A 17969-nucleotide genomic window follows, 5' to 3' on the forward strand; every position below is an offset into this window, starting at 1 on the left:
ACGCTGCTTCACCCCATGTATTAGACATAGGCTATACTAATATATTTCAGGCATTTTTTTTTGTTTGACTTCTCATTTCAGGCTTGCAGCTCGTGAAAATCAAAAATCCGGCATCTCAAAATGTTGGAATGTTCCATGGGGCCAATTATAAAATTAGCTCTAGTTCAACTTCTTCCAGTGTGAAGTCATTGGTATGTTTGTTAAAGGGACTGAAAAGTAGCTTCAACGACACTGTATAAGAGCCTATAGCAGGGGTATTCAACTAAAATTCAAATAGGTCCAGTTAGAGAAAATGTCCTCAAGCAAAGGTCCGAAACATCATAATGTCTAACTTGCGTTATGATTCAGTGTGATAGTGAAGTAGCCTTGTAGTTGTATCAACGTCTGCATGTAATCAATATAGGAAGAACAATTCAAAAACATACAATACTGAAGATATATGTATTATTTAAGGAGGTTCAACTGACTCAACTGAAACTAATCTCTTCATAGAAAAGAAGGGCTGCATTTAAAAATAAAATGGTGAAAATAAATATAATAATAATCTTAAAATAAAGATAAAATATATAATTAATTTTTGAAAAATAAAATAAAGTATAGCAGCAACTTCAGTGTCCCCTTTGTCTTTGTGAATGTTTTAACAGTTTCAACCAATTTAAAAAATATATATATCTCAACACCAGGCTTGGTTGCAGAACATAATGACTCGGGGTGCATCTGAGATTAGAAGGGGTGCAAAGAAAAATTAATTATGCAATTTGAGAAATATTTCAATGTATAATTTCTAAACTTCACTATACCTACTATGTTTGTTTAACATAGTAATCTCCCATTTTGTCTAATACTGGATTTTTATTTTGCGATTTTGAAAAGCTCTGAAGAAAACTGTCAGAAACTAAACCCCTGTAGGGGGGTCTGGGGGTATCCCCCTCCCCCCGAATTTTTTTTGTGATTTTAAAATGTAATCGGAGCATTCTGGGGAAAAGAATAAAAGAAAAAGTCAACATTTAATATAGTTAAGATGAATAGAAAAATTAACAAAACAACATAACTTGCTAGCAGCCAGATGCTTAACAACTGGACTGAGGGACGGATGACCACTAGCTTTCGCTAATGTTAGTGGGGCTACTATCCAAATATCTTGCTAAAAAATTAACCTTTATTTATAAAATTCTGCCATTACTAAGAATATGTAACACTTAAAATATAGATAATTGAAACTACATACAAAATGTTTTTTTTTGTTTTGTTGCTGTTGTGGGCAGTGCTGCTGGCGATTGGTGATGATGCATGTCAATCTTATGTCTGTGTCATTCACACATAGGTCTACATCAGGGTAATAGAGAGTCCACATGATTGTACCTTGACCGGTTTTCACCAGTCTTACAAAAGGGGAAAAAACTCAGCTGTTGATCGCTCGTTAACTCGCTCAACCGCTCGCTGACACACGGAGCCGGTGAGCGAGCGGGCGAGCGAGAGAGAAAGCGAGAGAGAGTAGCACCTTAGCAAAAACTACAGCAATTACATATATATTTTTAAAGTATATTTATAAAACAATTCAGTCCGCCCTCTTTCCCTAATTGAGGATGCAGAACAGAACTAACATTTCAATTGAGGGTGCAATGCATGTTTATGCACCCCCGTAGAACCGGGCCTGCTCAACACCATTACAATTGAACAGTTTTAGCTTCTCTTTCTTTCCCTCTTTTATCCCACTCCCCCACTTTCTGTCAGGGCCATTCTCATGCACATGTGCAGGTGCTCATTGGTGAGCCTGGATCGATATTTACTTTTAATTATGTTCATGAGACGGACTGGTTTTGTGTTTCCAGTTGGAAGAATGAACATGAATGAGTCTGTCCATTCTGGATTGAAGGCTCTGTTTTCGCTGTCTACTTTTCTCTTCTTAGAGAGCGCCATTTGTAGTTATTTTTCTGTCTCCGGTTCACTGTCTCTTTGTCGGTGAGCCAGCCTGAGCCGGGAATGCACGGATTCGATTGGCTGAGTAGCAGGAGGCAGGATGGCTTAACTCGAATGCAATTGGTCGGTGGATTTCCTGATTCGCTAAACCAGTACCGTAAAGTCTAGAAAAGCTGCGCCGGTCAAAATAGAAGCGCCCCGTCAAAATTTTTAATTTAAATAATTTATTGACTACAGGTCCGGGTCCGTATAGGACGGCGTCTGGGTCCGGACCCGGACCGCGGTCCGCCTGTTAGTGACCCCCGGCCTATAGTGTACAGCTACAATGGGCCTATTGCACTACACGGCTGTTTAAAGCTGGCAGAGCGAGACAACAGTGAGTGTAGAAGAGTTGTTGACCTTTGATTCTCCACAATAAAATAGCCTATCAGGTTTTTACGATTTGCTGTAACAGTTTAACGTTGCAAGTTGCTCTACCTGTAACTGTCGCCATTCTACACATCTGTGTAAATGTTTCAATTGCTTTTTTTTTTCTCTTTATCAGTTGTTGTGTTTTTTGATGTATTTGCATTGTCAACTCAATATTGACAATAAAGTTGGACTTGACTTGCCACCTGACTGTATAGCCTGAGGTTGCTTGCTACACACTGCCACTCACCCAGTCTGCCTGTTTTTATCCTTCCTCCGCTTCTGGAAGTCGCCTCCAGTATCTTCACATTCTGAAACCCGGCTTTGACGAGCCTTTGGGCGGCCGCTATTCCTGAAATCCCGCTCCCTACTATCACTATATTAGCGTTAACGTTGGTGGACATGGCTCGGCTGGCACCACTGTAATATGCGTTTGTTATTAAAACTGGCAACACGGAAGTACGTCTCATCATAGTTCCTCAAGAACCGTTAGAAGAAAAAGAAAATCCGGTTAAGATTTTCAAAATAAAGGTTGAGCAAACGTCTTCTTCTTCTTCTTTTGATTTCCGGCAGACTGTACGTCTTTTCGGTACATTGCTGCCATCCACAGGTAAAACAAATAAAATAAAATAAAAATAGAATAGAATAGAATAGAATAGAATAGAATAGAATAGAATAGAATAGAATAGAATAGATAATAAAACCAACCTCACATATTGCATTTTGAGGGACTTTATTCCTTGTAGGCTGCGGCAGCGGCGGACTAATACCTAGGTTACAGGCTCTATAATAGTTTGTTTACCTGCTGCTGTCTTACAGACGCAGAGTACAGTGCACAAAGGAGTTGTATTAGCCTATGCAATAAACAAGATATGGCCACGTTTGGAGGACTTAGCAATGCGTCTGCTTTTGAAGACGATTATGAGGAATTTGTTGTATCCAACGAACCGTACCTGTACGAGCCGGAATACACTGATGAAGAATTGAGAGGGATGCTCAAAGGGCAGAAAGAGAAAGAGCGTCTGTAGAGACAGCCCCCGCTGGAGCTGCAGCAGAGAACCAGGACAGAATGACGGTAGACTGGAGGCAGTGCAGTTTCAGTTTCTGTCCCACGCTGCTCTGTTTACTTTCTGCTGTAGTGATTCGGTTACACAGCAAAGTAAAAGTCCGCTGCTGCTAAGAAAGTAGTCCCTCAAAATGCGATAATTCATGCGATGCGAGGTTGGTTTTATTTCTAAAATTATTCTATCAACACAGACATTTACATCGATAGTCTGGCGTTATAATTGATTGGCCTCGGGTGTACTGTGGAGTGGGTAAGACTGTTTTAGTAGCAGGCTAGGTATCCCCCCGATGCCGTGCGCTAGCTTAGCACGAGCGCACTCTGCAATTAGAAGGACTGAATTAAATGTGTTGAAAACTGTCTCCACTGATAAAGAACACCAAGGCTAACTTGGGAATAAGGCCCTATGTCTAAAATCCTGAACTACCCCTTTAATCTCTATTCTATACGTATCTATATAAATAAATAAATAAATCTATATGATATTGCTTGATTCGTTAAATCACCTGTCAATCACAGTAAAATGACATATCAGTTGGCCTAGTTAGCCAGCCAATCAGGAGTTAGACCCGCCTTCTTTTACCGTCTACCCGCGAGAGCTACGGAGAATTGCTCTTTTCGGGACTTTTAAAAAGTCACAGTGGCTGAGTCAAACCTCTCTGTGTAAACGAAGCTAATTTTAAAAGATTCTAATGTTGATTTAGAATACAGAACTTGATATTTAGATGATATTAGTGATTTTTGAGACTGTGAAAACGTGTGAAGGACCTGCTACGTTTATTAGATGAGTTTTTAGCTAGCTAGCTACGTCAGAAAAAATATTTTCCTTCTAGTCCCGTGGAGCCCGCACTGTGAAGCGATTCCCTTGGTGAGTCTCCATGTGAAAAATAAGTTTAAGTGTAGTTCTACTATTTCAGTTAAAGTGAGATATGATGTGCTAACTAGCCACAGCTAACAATGCTTCCTAACGGTGTAGCATAGCGCGTGTTGTCACGTCCGTCGATGTTGCACTTGAAAATATGTCAAAGGTGACAGTGTGTGTGTGTGTGTGTGTGTGTGTGTGTGTGTGTGTGTGCGAGAGTGAGAGTGAGAGTGAGTTTCTTCGCTGACTGAAGTTGCCCTGTGTTAAAGTGGCGTTGATGTTGCTATATTGTGATAGTTTTGAGCTGTAGGCTACAAGTTATGAGTTAAAGGTGGAGTTAGTGATTCTGGAGAACGCTTGTTGTCAAAATCCCTTTCTGTCAAAATCAGTGAATATCTCCTCATGATCCACTACCTGTCCATACTGTGTGCACCATGAAAAAATTAAATCTGGTTTGAATATACAGGCTCTGTAAACTGGTATGTAAACAAAGGTTATATAAACAAAGGTGGCCCAACATAGCTAACAACATCACCGTGTTATAGTCCAATATGCGATGCCAGTTGTTATGTCATCATTCCCTCATCATACAGATCACCTAACACCTTGATTCCTTTTTGAAAGCACAGTTTCCAAAATAAGGGTTATTTGTCAATACAAAGTTTAGGATTAAACCAGATTCCTGCATGTAAATGAAGATAGTGGGTTGACCCCCGTGAACCTGCGTGACTACATGTTTCTCATTGTTTCTGTGTTTGTTTGTGTGTGTGTGTGTGTGTGTGTGTGTTTCTGTGTGTGTGTGTGTGTGTGTGTGTGTGTGTGTGTGTGTGTGTGTGTGTGTGTGTGTGTGTGTGTGTGTGTGTGTGTGTGTGTGTGTGTGTGTGTGTGTGTGTGTGTGTGTGTGAGTGATGCATATGGAAATATTTTTTTAGAAAGAGATGGAGTCAGACAGTGAGGAGCCAATCAGAAGAGGAGGGACATGGGAGGGAGGAGCTGATGGAGCTGCAGCTGACTCTCAGTAAGACACACACACACACACACACACACACACACACACACACACACACACACACACACACACACACACACACACACACACACACACACACACACACACACACACACACACACTCTCTCTCTCTCTCTAACGGGGGCCAGGAGTTACCGTCAAACTATAAAATCATTCTTGAAATAATTATTACTATACCTAAAAATATATTTAGAGCTTGAACAAATAGATAGAATGCTTTTATTCTCATTGATTTTTTCTCAAAGTGCTACTTTTACTCTGTAGCACTTTGAGATTCTAGCAATATAAAGTGCACTACAAATAAAATGTATTATTATTATTATTATTATTATTATTATTATTATTATTATTATTATTATTATTATTATTATTATTATTATTATTATTATTATTATTATTATTATTATTATTATAAGCCTTTATTGACTTCCAGAGGAGAAATACGTATAAGAATAGTGTCTTATTTAAAAAAAGGCACCAAATGTTGTTCAATTCATTTGTTACCGTCTCGTGTTTATTTTTTAAATTAAATCATATATTTAAAAAATAGGGAAAACAGGGCTGGAACAGTTAATAGGGCTGGAAAGGGAACAGGATCTGCATCCTTTATGGTAATATTTGAGGACGTGCACAACCAACAATTCAAACTGATGCTGGTTACGCCTGGTGACGTCATGCACACGCGTGCCCGTAGTTAAAAGGAAGTATATTTTGGGTTTAGAATTATAAGGCTTAGTGTTCCTACATGCAACATGCAAAGGAGGACTGTGCACCTGAATGACACGAGGGGCTGATAGTCCCAATGTAGCTTTCTGTGGAAACGGGAAGTTGCGGTCTTTGCATATTAGCTCAAACATGTTGTTTAAAGAAAAAACAGGGAGAGAGAGAGAGAGAGAGAAAGAGAGAGAGAGAGAGAGAGAGAGAGAGAGAGAGAGAGAGAATACCCGTTAATGCTTTTCCTCTGTTTGAGATTTCGGTGAATTAACCAAACTTGATTTATTTACTAGTATGTAAGGAGAAAAAAATAGCAAAATTGACAAAAATAGCAAAAATTTACCGGTTCTTGCCTTAATTTCTAGGAAGACTGTTTTGGAAACATGCAAATTCTCTGCATGTGACAGGACAGTAATGAGCTGCAGACAGGTTCACTGTGTCCATAGCAGAAGGAAATGTTACGCTTTGCACATAACCTTTCCTGGTATGCAAATGTTGTTTCAAACTAAAATATGAATATGGAAATATGCCTCGTGCGAAGGCAGGGTGTCAATCCCCAAATATCCACTATATACTGGAGGAGTAACAGGTGATATTCACTTTGACATGTTCGGACCAACAGCGACAGACAGGAGAGAGAGAGAGGCGAGGATACTCTTCAAGGCTTTTGCTCTGTTTGAGATTTCGGTCATTTAAACAAAGTAGATCACCTGATCTATTGAAAGACTATTTCTAAGAATTTTTCCCCTACTTCGATTTTCCATCCACTTCACCAAGGCTTCTCCAACAACGCTTCGGTAAGTCCCCTTGTTTTCTATAATTTAAACTGTTAGAGCTGCTTATCTTTGCCCCTAGAGAGGGACTAGTAATGGAGGTATCAGGTCAGGAGTCCTAGGTCGGGGTTTACCTACTAGGGGTGTGCACGTGTACGCATGTAACCGGTTATTAAGTCATAAAATCAATAAACGCTGCCTTTTTTTTTCCTTCTTCTTTTTTTTAGTTTTTTAGTTTTGAAAATGACTTCAATGTGTTCTAGAAACACACATTAATTAATTTAAAATCTGAAATTACACAAACTATTTGAATAAAGATAAAAAGCTAGTCAGCAGAATCCGGCTGCCCCGCGCTCTCTCTCTCTCTCTGTGTGTGTGTGTGTGTGTGTGTGTGTGTGTGTGTGTGTGTGTGTCACCCAGCACTGCAGACACGCAACACGCACATTAGTGCACCCAGTCACAGCCACGGCAGAGAGATGAAAAGATAAAATGAATATTGATGTAACTCAGTCGACGTGAACAATGCTCGTAAGTACAATAAAACCTTCAAAAGTACTTTATCTATACTCCTGTTAACCTGCTTAAACTTGTAGAAAGACAGGCTGTTAATCTACTCTGTCAAGGTAGAAATTAAGGTGATAATGACAGGCAGACGAACGTGTGTGTGTGTGTGTGTGTGCACACTGCACACCCCTAGTAGGCACGTGTACGCATGTAACCGGTTATTAAATCATAATATCAATAAACGCTGCCTTTTTCTTTTTTTTTTCCTTCTTCTTTCTTTAGTTTTGAAAATGACTTCAATGTGTTCTGGAAACATGCATTAATTAATTTAAAATCTAAAATTACACAAACTATTTGAATAAAGATAAAAAGCTAGTCAGCAGAGTCCGGCTGCCCCGCGCTCTCTGTGTATGTATGTGTGTGTGTGTGTGTGTGTGTCAGCCAGCACTGCGGACACGCAACACGCACATTAGTGCACCCAGTCACAGCCACGGCAGAGAGATGAAAAGATAAAATGAATATTGAACTCGGTTGACGTGAAGAATGCTCTTAAGTTCAAAAGTAAAAAGCCCAAACTTTATCTATACTCCTGTTAACCTGCTTAAACCTGTAGAAAGATAGGCTGTTAATCTACTCTGTCAAGGTGATAATGACAGGCAGACAACGTGTGTGTGTGTATGCGTGCGCGCGCAAGAGATGGGAGTTACTATGACAATGAGCACCCCCACCCCCCCATATGAAAGTGCAGTCGTGTCACCTTTTAGATTTAGACATTTTTGTAAACGTTCACACCCCTAATACCTTCCTTCCCCCTTTGACTCTATGTAATAACCTCTGATAACCTTTAGGGGGAGAGGGACTTTTAACACATACTGACATTACATGAGCTCTGCATTTGGCTCCTCAGCAGTGACTAGATTGAATCTTGTGTTAACTGTAGAGAATGACCACCAATAATATTATATTATATTCATAAATGCATTAATGTGTTCATTACTTTTATGCTGCAGCTGGTAGAAGTGGAGTTGATTTAAATGTTTTTACATACTGCTGATGGGAATTCATTTCAGATGTTCTTATTTTCTATGGCTTTATGTGTCTATGCTCCATTAGGAAACTCAATTATTATTATTATATCAACCATAACAAGTTATCAAAAAATAAAATGTACATTTTATTAGGGCTCATTCTTGACCTTATAGTCTGTTCAGTACAGTGTAAGATAAACAGTTAAGTCCCATAATCACTTTGCATACAGTTTGAATGTGCAGTGAAGAGGTTGATGTATATCTCTTTGAGTCATCCCAGCAGCTTCATATCGACAGTCACAGACTAACAGAGGGCAGACGGGGAACAGACAACGATGGAAACGGTTCTTCTGAGCATCGTCCTGGCTTCAGGTAAGTGTTTTATATATTTATAAATGTTTTACTATAATGTATTGTGAGACGAACACTATACATGTAGATGTAAAATACTTAGAAATATCATATTCATTAGTATTTGTTTTTGTTGTATATATTATAATAATTATTATACTTTCAAGACATCCTTATTGGAAGTGCTTTCCCAGCCAAGACAGTAACAGCAGGTCACAAAAACAACTTTCAACAGTATTTGACAGTAGGTGTACACATGTAACTGGTTAGTAAATCTTAACCATTTAGGAAAAATCATTAAAGGGTAACTGAACCCCCTGTTTGAGCTACTGCACGATTTTGAAAAATGCTTTCAGACCATGGATTCTGAATTCCGTTTGAGAACCTTTGTTTTTAAACATTCCGACATCAGCCGGCCGACTTTCGGGAGGGAGGGGGTCGCACGGTGTCTGTAAAGGAGGGGGCTAGCTGCTAGTAGCTGTCACTCAGGAAGATCTGAATTACATGACTTCATTGAAATATCGAGTGACACAAAGTCTAACGGCACGGTCGCTACACAGTGAGCTCATATGCCACACAGATGGGTCGTCTGAGGTGGAGGACTTTTCTTATTCTAAATTGTTGGCGGGTGTTTCTATCGTAGTGTTAGGAGACCGAGACGAGTGTGTGTGTGTGTGTGTGTGTGTGTGTGTGTGTGCGTGCAAGCGAGCGAGCGAGCGGTAGCGTGTGTCAATCAAGTGAAGTAATGAACAAGTCCGGGTCCGTGTGTGTGTGTGTGTTATACAGTGTGAGATAATGCAGACACACTGCCGATAGAAGTGAAGTGTGTTAACCCCCGAAATAACATCCTTGGAGGGATGGTATAACAGTAGTAGCTCATGGATCAGCCATGGACCTGTGAAGAGCGTGACCGGCTTTGCGGCGACGTGATGACGTACTACTGTACCAAAAGTACAGTAGTACGTCATTTTTCGAACCCGATGGAAAAAAGTTTTTTTCAAATCTTAGTAAAGTTCTAAAATGATTTACAATACAAAACATTTCTTAAATTGACGATATTTAACATATTGCAATTTTTTTTCAATATCAACACCAGCATATATGTGTTCCTAAACAACATAGTGATTTAATTCAGCTTCTATCTCAAAAAACAAGTAAAAGGGTTCAGTTACACTTTAAACGAAAAACCTTTTTTTTTCATATATTTATTTAAATAAAGTTATGACAATTATTTCAATATAATATGTTCTGGAGACACGCAATTATTAATTTCACATCACAAATAACACATAAGTTATTCTGCTGAATCTCTCTGTCCTTCTCAGTGTGTGTGTGTATGTGTGTGTGTGTGTGTGTGTATATCAGCCAGCGCTGCAGACACACCACAGACAGACATGCACACACACACACACACACACACACATGCACACACACACACACACACACACACACACACACACACACACACATACACACACACACACACACACACACACACACACACACACACACACAGGGAGTCGCCGTCGGGCTCCAGTCACAGCCACGGAAGAGTGATGAAAGATAACCTAAAGATTAAAGTTACCCAGTTGACGTTAACTCTGCTCAATTGTAGCCTGAGTGCAATAAAACCTTCAAAAGTAAAAAGCTCAAACTTTATAACACCTGTTCAACCAACAACCTGCATCAACGTGGACATGTAGAAAGCCACTGACTATATTAAACTGGAAATTAATGAAGGCAAACAAATGACCAATCTAACCTAAACACACTGAGACCTAAAGCCAAGACTATTATTTCGTTATTTAATATTGACATTGCCATTTTATCATTATTCACTGTCTCTACAGGGCTGTGTGCTGTCTCGTCACATGCTGGACGTACGTACCATTATGTTAATGAATGGATGACCTGGACTGAAGCTCAGAGTTACTGCAGAGAACACTACACAGACCTGGCAACTATAGACAACATGGAGGATGTGAACAGCCTGAGCAACCTGACACATATAGGGGGACATGTAAGTTCACTCTCTGACATTTCAAAGATTTTTTAAAAATGTTTGAGTAAACTTAAAGTAGATAGACTGTACTTCAGTAACATTTAGACGTACTTGTCCTTTACCTTTTTGTTGATAAAATATGTCATTTAACCCCTTCAGGTTCACAAACGTTTTAGCTTGTGATCTCTTACATTTAAACTGGCTCCATTTAAATCAGTGTTTCAAATTATCCACTTTTATCCACTCACAAAAAAAACTTATGATTAGAGAAAATGAATAAAGAAGTACAAATGAATACGAAAAACGGAGATAAGGCTTCCTGAATCAGTGAGTTCTTTTAAATCACTTCTTAAAACCTTCATTCTGTTTATTGCATTTGCTGTTCTATCTTCCCTTTTCTTTCTCAACATCACAGAGATGTATGTATGAGTATGTGTATTGACTTAATGTGTATGTGTATTTAATTTGTATTTGTAGATTTAAGGTATGTCTGAGTCCTTTTGATTTGATGATGCCTTGTGTCTTTGTCCATTTGATGAAGACAAAGTTAGTCTGTCTGCACAGTTTTAAGGCTGCAGTCCCTTTTTTTTCTCAAGTGTTTCTTGTCCTCGAAAAGTGTCTATTTCAGCTTCCTATGACAGTTGAGGCTAAAGTAACACAATCAAATACTGTTTCAGTATGTCTGGATAGGGCTGCACCGTACTGACATGTACAGCTGGATGTGGTCACTGACAGACAGCAGTTTCTACAAACACGGAGAGATGGAGTTTAGAAACTGGCCGACCGGAGAATCAACCAATACCAGTGGACCATACTGTGGACTGATGGGGGATGATGGACTATGGAGCGACCCACCATGTAGCGCATACTATAAGGCAGTCTGCTGTGATGTCCGAGGTGAGGATATGAAGTCACACCATATAACAAGAGTTTAGTTTCTTGATCTTCCACTTCTCCACTTCTCTGCTTCTCTTTGACACGTTAGACTTTGATGTATTAATCAGTGAAACATACTAACATTATACAGGTCCTTCTCATATAATTAGCATATTGTGATAAAGTTGATTATTTTCCATAATGTAATGATAATAATTGAACTTTCATATATTTTAGATTCATTGCACACCAACTGAAATATTTCAGGTCTTTTGTTGTTTTAATACTGATGATTTTGGCATACAGCGCATGAAAACCCCAAATTCCTATCTCAAAAAATTAGCATATCATGAAAAGGTACTCTAAACGAGCTCTTAACCTAATCATCTGAATCAACTAATTAACTCTAAACACCTGCAAAAGATTCCTGAGGCTTTTAAAAACTCCCAGCCTGGTTCATTACTCAAAACCGCAATCATGGGTAAGACTGCCGACCTGACTGCTGTCCAGAAGGCCATCATTGACACCCTCAAGCAAGAGGGTAAGACACAGAAAGAAATTTCTGAGCGAATAGCCTGTTCCCAGAGTGCTGTATCAAGGCACCTCAGTGGGAAGTCTGTGGGAAGGAAAAAGTGTGGCAGAAAACGCTGCACAACCAGAAGAGGTGACCGGACCCTGAGGAGGATTGTGGAGAAGGGCCGATTCCAGACCTTGGGGGACCTGCGGAAGCAGTGGACTGAGTCTGGAGTAGAAACATCCAGAGCCACCGTGCACAGGCGTGTGCAGGAAATGGGCTACAGGTGCCGCATTCCCCAGGTCAAGCCACTTTTGAACCAGAAAAACTGTTGCTCAGTGGTCCAAAGTACTTTTTTCGGATGATAGCAAATTTTGCATGTCATTTGGAAATCAAGGTGCCAGAGTCTGGAGGAAGACTGGGGAGAAGGAAATGCCAAAATGCCTGAAGTCCAGTGTCAAGTACCCACAGTCAGTGATGGTCTGGGGTGCCATGTCAGCTGCTGGTGTTGGTCCACTGTGTTTTATCAAAGGCAGGGTCAATGCAGCTAGCTATCAGGAGATTTTGGAGCACTTCATGCTTCCATCTGCTGAAAAGCTTTATGGAGATGAAGATTTAATTTTTCAACAAGACCTGGCACCTGCTCACAGTGCCAAAACCACTGGTAAATGGTTTACTGACCATGGTATTACTGTGCTCAATTGGCCTGCCAACTCTCCTGACCTGAGCCCCGTAGAGAATCTGTGGGATATTGTGAAGAGGAAGTTGAGAGACACCAGACCCAACACTGTGGATGAGCTTAAGGCCGCTATCGAAGCATCCTGGGCCTCCATAACACCTCAGCAGTGCCACAGGCTGATTGCCTCCATGCCACGCCGCACTGAAGCAGTCATTTCTGCGAAAGGATTCCCAACCAAGTATTGAGTGCATAACTGAACATAATTATTTGAAGGTTGACTTTTTTGAATTAAAAACACTTTTCTTTTATTGGTCGGATGAAATATGCAATTCTTTGAGATAGGGATTTTTGGTTTTTCTTAATTTTTTTGCCAAAATCATCAATATTAAAACAATAAAAGGCTTGAACTACTTCAGTTGTGTGTAATGAATCTAAAATATATGAAAGTCTAATGTTTATCAGTACATTACAGAAAATATTGAACTTTATCACAATATGCTAATTATATGAGAAGGACCTGTATGTGTAACACTTTTCATACAGTTTCTGTACACAACACCTTAGTTTTACAAAATAAATATTTTTGAATTTATTGAGAAAAATTATCTGTAACCATGTACTGAGTGTAGATTTTAAGGGAGTTTTTGTTTCTTATTGATTTGGAAAGACTGTTGAAAAAATGTTTTAAACAAATTGTATGTCATGGTCCCTCTACTGTACAGTGCCTCTCTGTGGTCTATTTTCAGGGTCAAATGTCACATATCACCTCACCAGCAGCAGTATGTCGTGGACTGGGGCTCAGAGCTTCTGCAGAGCAAAATACACAGACCTGGTCAGTGTGAGAAACAATGCAGAGAACGAGAAGGTGAAAGAGCTGGTACCTCCAGGAACAGGAGTCTGGATCGGCCTTTTCAGAGACTCCTGGAAGTGGACGGACGGAAGTAATTCCTCATTTAGGTTCTGGTATCAGGGTCGACCTACTAACAACGCCCGGTATGATTGTGTGTATGCATTCTTCGGCGACTCTGGAATATGGGTAGACTACCCCTGTAACCATGGCTGGCAATTCATTTGCTACAGTCTAACCGAAGGTAACCCATTAATTCAAATAACATTTAGATTTAGGTTTATTTTAGCATCAAAATGTCCCAAATTAAAAATACTCTTGAGCAGTCTGGATGGTTTTCCTGAAATGTTTTGGGAGAATGCAGTGGTTATCAGCTGCAGATGATAGGTGTGTGCTGAAAATATGCAAAACATGGACGATCTAAATACCATTCTCTTAGTTACACCAAACATGGCCGTATTTATAACAACATTTGGGCACATTCCCTCCAATATTAAAATATGCACAAAATTTCCCCCAGCATATATTGATAGCCTATGAAAAATAAGGAAAAATAGTTTTCTGTTACGATAGGTAGCGTCAAACTAAATTATCAATACCAAATGTAATCATAAATATAAGTAAATTTAAATTGCAATACAAATAATTTTTTTTTAATTAGGTACAATGCAGGTGAATGGGGTAAAAGTTTCTAATTTATAGATGTCATCATGGCCATTAAAGATGTTTATACAGGTCCTTCTCATATAATTAGCATATTGTGATAAAGTTGATTATTTTCCATAATGTAATGATAATAATTGAACTTTCATATATTTTAGATTCATTGCACACCAACTGAAATATTTCAGGTCTTTTGTTGTTTTAATACTGATGATTTTGGCATACAGCTCATGAAAACCCCAAATTCCTATCTCAAAAAATTAGCATATCATGAAAAGGTACTCTAAACGAGCTCTTAACCTAATCATCTGAATCAACTAATTAACTCTAAACACCTGCAAAAGATTCCTGAGGCTTTTAAAAACTCCCAGCCTGGTTCATTACTCAAAACCGCAATCATGGGTAAGACTGCCGACCTGACTGCTGTCCAGAAGGCCATCATTGACACCCTCAAGCAAGAGGGTAAGACACAGAAAGAAATTTCTGAGCGAATAGGCTGTTCCCAGAGTGCTGTATCAAGGCACCTCAGTGGGAAGGAAAAAGTGTGGCAGAAAACACTGCACAACCAGAAGAGGTGACCGGACCCTGAGGAGGATTGTGGAGAAGGGCCGATTCCAGACCTTGGGGGACCTGCGGAAGCAGTGGACTGAGTCTGGAGTAGAAACATCCAGAGCCACCGTGCACAGGCGTGTGCAGGAAATGGGCTACAGGTGCCGCATTCCCCAGGTCAAGCCACTTTTGAACCAGAAACAGCGGCAGAAGCGCCTGACCTGGGCTACAGAGAAGCAGCACTGAACTGTTGCTCAGTGGTCCAAAGTACTTTTTTCGGATGAAAGCAAATTTTGCATGTCATTCGGAAATCAAGGTGCCAGAGTCTGGAGGAAGACCGGGGAGAAGGAAATGCCAAAATGCCTGAAGTCCAGTGTCAAGTACCCACAGTCAGTGATGGTCTGGGGTGCCATGTCAGCTGCTGGTGTTGGTCCACTGTGTTTTATCAAAGGCAGGGTCAATGCAGCTAGCTATCAGGAGATTTTGGAGCACTTCATGCTTCCATCTGCTGAAAAGCTTTATGGAGATGAAGATTTCATTTTTCAACAAGACCTGGCACCTGCTCACAGTGCCAAAACCACTGGTAAATGGTTTACTGACCATGGTATTACTGTGCTCAATTGGCCTGCCAACTCTCCTGACCTGAACCCCATAGAGAATCTGTGGGATATTGTGAAGAGGAAGTTGAGAGACACCAGACCCAACACTGTGGATGAGCTTAAGGCCGCTATCGAAGCATCCTGGGCCTCCATAACACCTTAGCAGTGCCACAGGCTGATTGCCTCCATGCCACGCCGCATTGAAGCAGTCATTTCTGCGAAAGGATTCCCGACCAAGTATTGAGTGCATAACTGAACATAATTATTTGAAGGTTGACTTTTTTGTATTAAAAATACTTTTATTTTATTGGTTGGATGAAATTTGCTAATTTTTTGAGATAGGGATTTTTGGTTTTTCTTTACTTTTTTTGCCAAAATCATCAATATTAAAACAATAAAAGGCTTGAACTACTTCAGTTGTGTGTAATGAATCTAAAATATATGAAAGTCTAATGTTTATCAGTACATTACAGAAAATATTGAACTTTATCACAATATGCTAATTATATGAGAAGGACCTGTATAGGAGATGGTTGTGTAGGAGAAAAACACTGACGCTCACAGACAAGGTAAAGTCAAATAAAAACCTACTATGTACACTTTCAACCTTTTATTTATACTGACAGAAGAGATGTTATCGAAGCAAAATAGCCAAAAATCTTGAATTGACCAGTGTTTGCTGTGTAGCGACGTAATGTAAAGGAAATGTACAACTGATGCATTTTAGAAATAACTTTTACTACTTTTGTTTTGCTTTTCTAGGCTGCTTGCAAACGGGTGAAGCAGACATATTCTTCCTGATCGATCAATCGGGAAGCATTGGGTCCAATGACTTCAGAGACATGAAGATGTTCATCCTTGAGTTCCTAACTACCTTCCGTGTTGGGCCACAGCATGTCCGCGTGGGCGTCGCCAAATACTCAAATTCACCAAAGTTAGAAATAAATGTGGCAGACCATTCAGATTCCAAGACATTGGAGAAAGCCGTCAATGATACTGTACAAGACGGGGGCGGGACATACACAGGAAAAGGACTGACATTCATGGGTCCACTCTTTACACAAGCAGAGCAAAGTCGAGGTCACAAAGTCCCACAGTTTCTTGTGGTCATGACTGATGGAGAATCCAGTGATGAGGTCAAGACTCCTGCAGAAACACTCAGAGCACAGGGAATCACTGTCTACGCCATTGGAGTGAGCGGCGCAGTTGAGGCTCAGTTGCTAGAGATTGCCGGCGATCCCGCCAAAAAATTCTCCGTCAATAATTTTGACGGTTTCAATCCCATCAAGGATGACATCATCAGAGACATCTGTTCTAAAGAGGGTAAGGAATAAATGGTTTGTACTAGAATTTAAAGTGCAGGTCTAACATATTTTTTATTTGGCAGTAAAGGGCAACACACACCACTTGATAGTAGAGAGCATGTGTGGACTAAAACAATAATTCAGGCTGGAAATGTGACTCCATCCCAGGACACCCTTCCAGCAAATAACCAGACATCTGATGTCATGACATTTTCGTGTTCTTTTCTGACAAAAATTCCTGTCCCATCTGAGGAAAATGTCACTGTAGTGTTGGATGTCTGAACTAGTCATGCAAGTGGCATGTCTCAACCCTTTACGGTTTGGGCTGCAGCACCGGTTTTACGCTGGGAGGGGGGAGGAATAATAAAACATCTGGCAAAAACAATAGGGTTCCCTGCCCAGCAGGGCTATGGAACCGCGTTGCTCTGCAAAACGCGGTCCCAGTAAAAAAAATATTCCAACTGTTCGTGATTTTTTAAAGTTATTTAGAATTACATGAATGAGTTTTTGAATCTATATTTTTTGTCCCTGGCAGAGTTGGCCCCTACCACAGCCGCCATGACGACAGAGCAAGTGACAAGTGAGTAACATTTTAAAACATTTAAAAAAAAAATATTCAAACGGTAATCTGTGAAGTAATTTAGAATGACAGGAAATGTTTTTATTTTTTTAAGATTATTTTTGGGCATTTTCAAGCTTTATTAGATAGTACAGAGTTGAAATGGGGAGACAGAGAGAGAGGGGGGGATGACCTGCAGTAAAGGTCCACGGGTCAGATTTGAACCTATGACCACTGCAATGAAGGCAGGAGCCAATATGGTACCCGCTCTATCCACTACACCACCAGAGCGCTCCAGGAAATGGGTTTTTGAATCTAGATTATTTTTCCCTGACAGAATTGGCCCCCACCACAGCCGCCATGACGACAGAGCACGTGACAAGTGAGTAACATTTTAAATTTATTTAAAAAAAGAATATTCCAACGCTAAACTGTAAAGTAATTTAGAATTACAGGATTTTTTTATTTTTTAAGATAATTTTTGGGCATTTTCAAGCTTTATTAGATACTACAGAGTTTAAATTGGGATACAGAGAGAGAGAGGGGGGATGAGCTGCAGTAAAGGTCCACTTGTCAGATTTAAACCCATGACCACTGCAACGAAGGCCGGAGCCAATATGGTAAGCGCTCTATCCACTACACCACCGGAGCGCCCCTGGAAATGGGTTTTTGAAAAAAAAATTCAAACAGTTAACTCTAAAGTAATTTAGAATCAAAGGAAATG

At 40.0% G+C, this 17969-nt stretch overlaps 3 protein-coding genes and 1 long non-coding RNA gene across 4 annotated transcripts in view; 2 read left to right on the plus strand and 2 right to left on the minus strand.

Moving 5' to 3' along the window:
- The window catches only part of paox (polyamine oxidase), a 10792-nt gene extending 8024 nt beyond the window's left edge, over positions 1-2768 (minus strand). The window contains exon 1 of the mRNA XM_080037184.1: positions 2579-2768. Coding sequence (XP_079893310.1) covers positions 2579-2732 — 154 coding nt within the window. The 5' untranslated portion in view covers positions 2733-2768. The remainder of the gene's footprint in view (positions 1-2578) is intronic.
- rassf4a (Ras association domain family member 4a) overlaps positions 1-17969 on the minus strand; it is a 144946-nt gene that overhangs the window by 65321 nt on the left and 61656 nt on the right. The window lies entirely within an intron of this gene.
- Positions 6709-16163, plus strand: LOC307257564 (L-selectin-like; the record flags this gene model as incomplete). Its single annotated transcript, XM_080036825.1, has 6 exons — positions 6709-6794; positions 8583-8674; positions 10504-10673; positions 11333-11552; positions 13471-13717; positions 16145-16163. Exons 2-6 carry the CDS (start codon positions 8638-8640, stop codon positions 16161-16163), a joined length of 693 nt encoding a protein of 230 aa, XP_079892951.1. The 5' UTR covers positions 6709-6794; positions 8583-8637.
- On the plus strand, positions 16564-17628 carry LOC307257357. Its single transcript, XR_013845091.1, has 3 exons — positions 16564-16705; positions 17222-17266; positions 17583-17628. It is a non-coding gene; the product is annotated as an uncharacterized lncRNA (long non-coding RNA).

Source organism: Ammodytes marinus (genome assembly GCF_949987685.1).
Source record: "Ammodytes marinus genome assembly, chromosome: 11".
In the NCBI taxonomy this organism is placed as follows: Eukaryota; Metazoa; Chordata; class Actinopteri; order Uranoscopiformes; family Ammodytidae; genus Ammodytes; species Ammodytes marinus.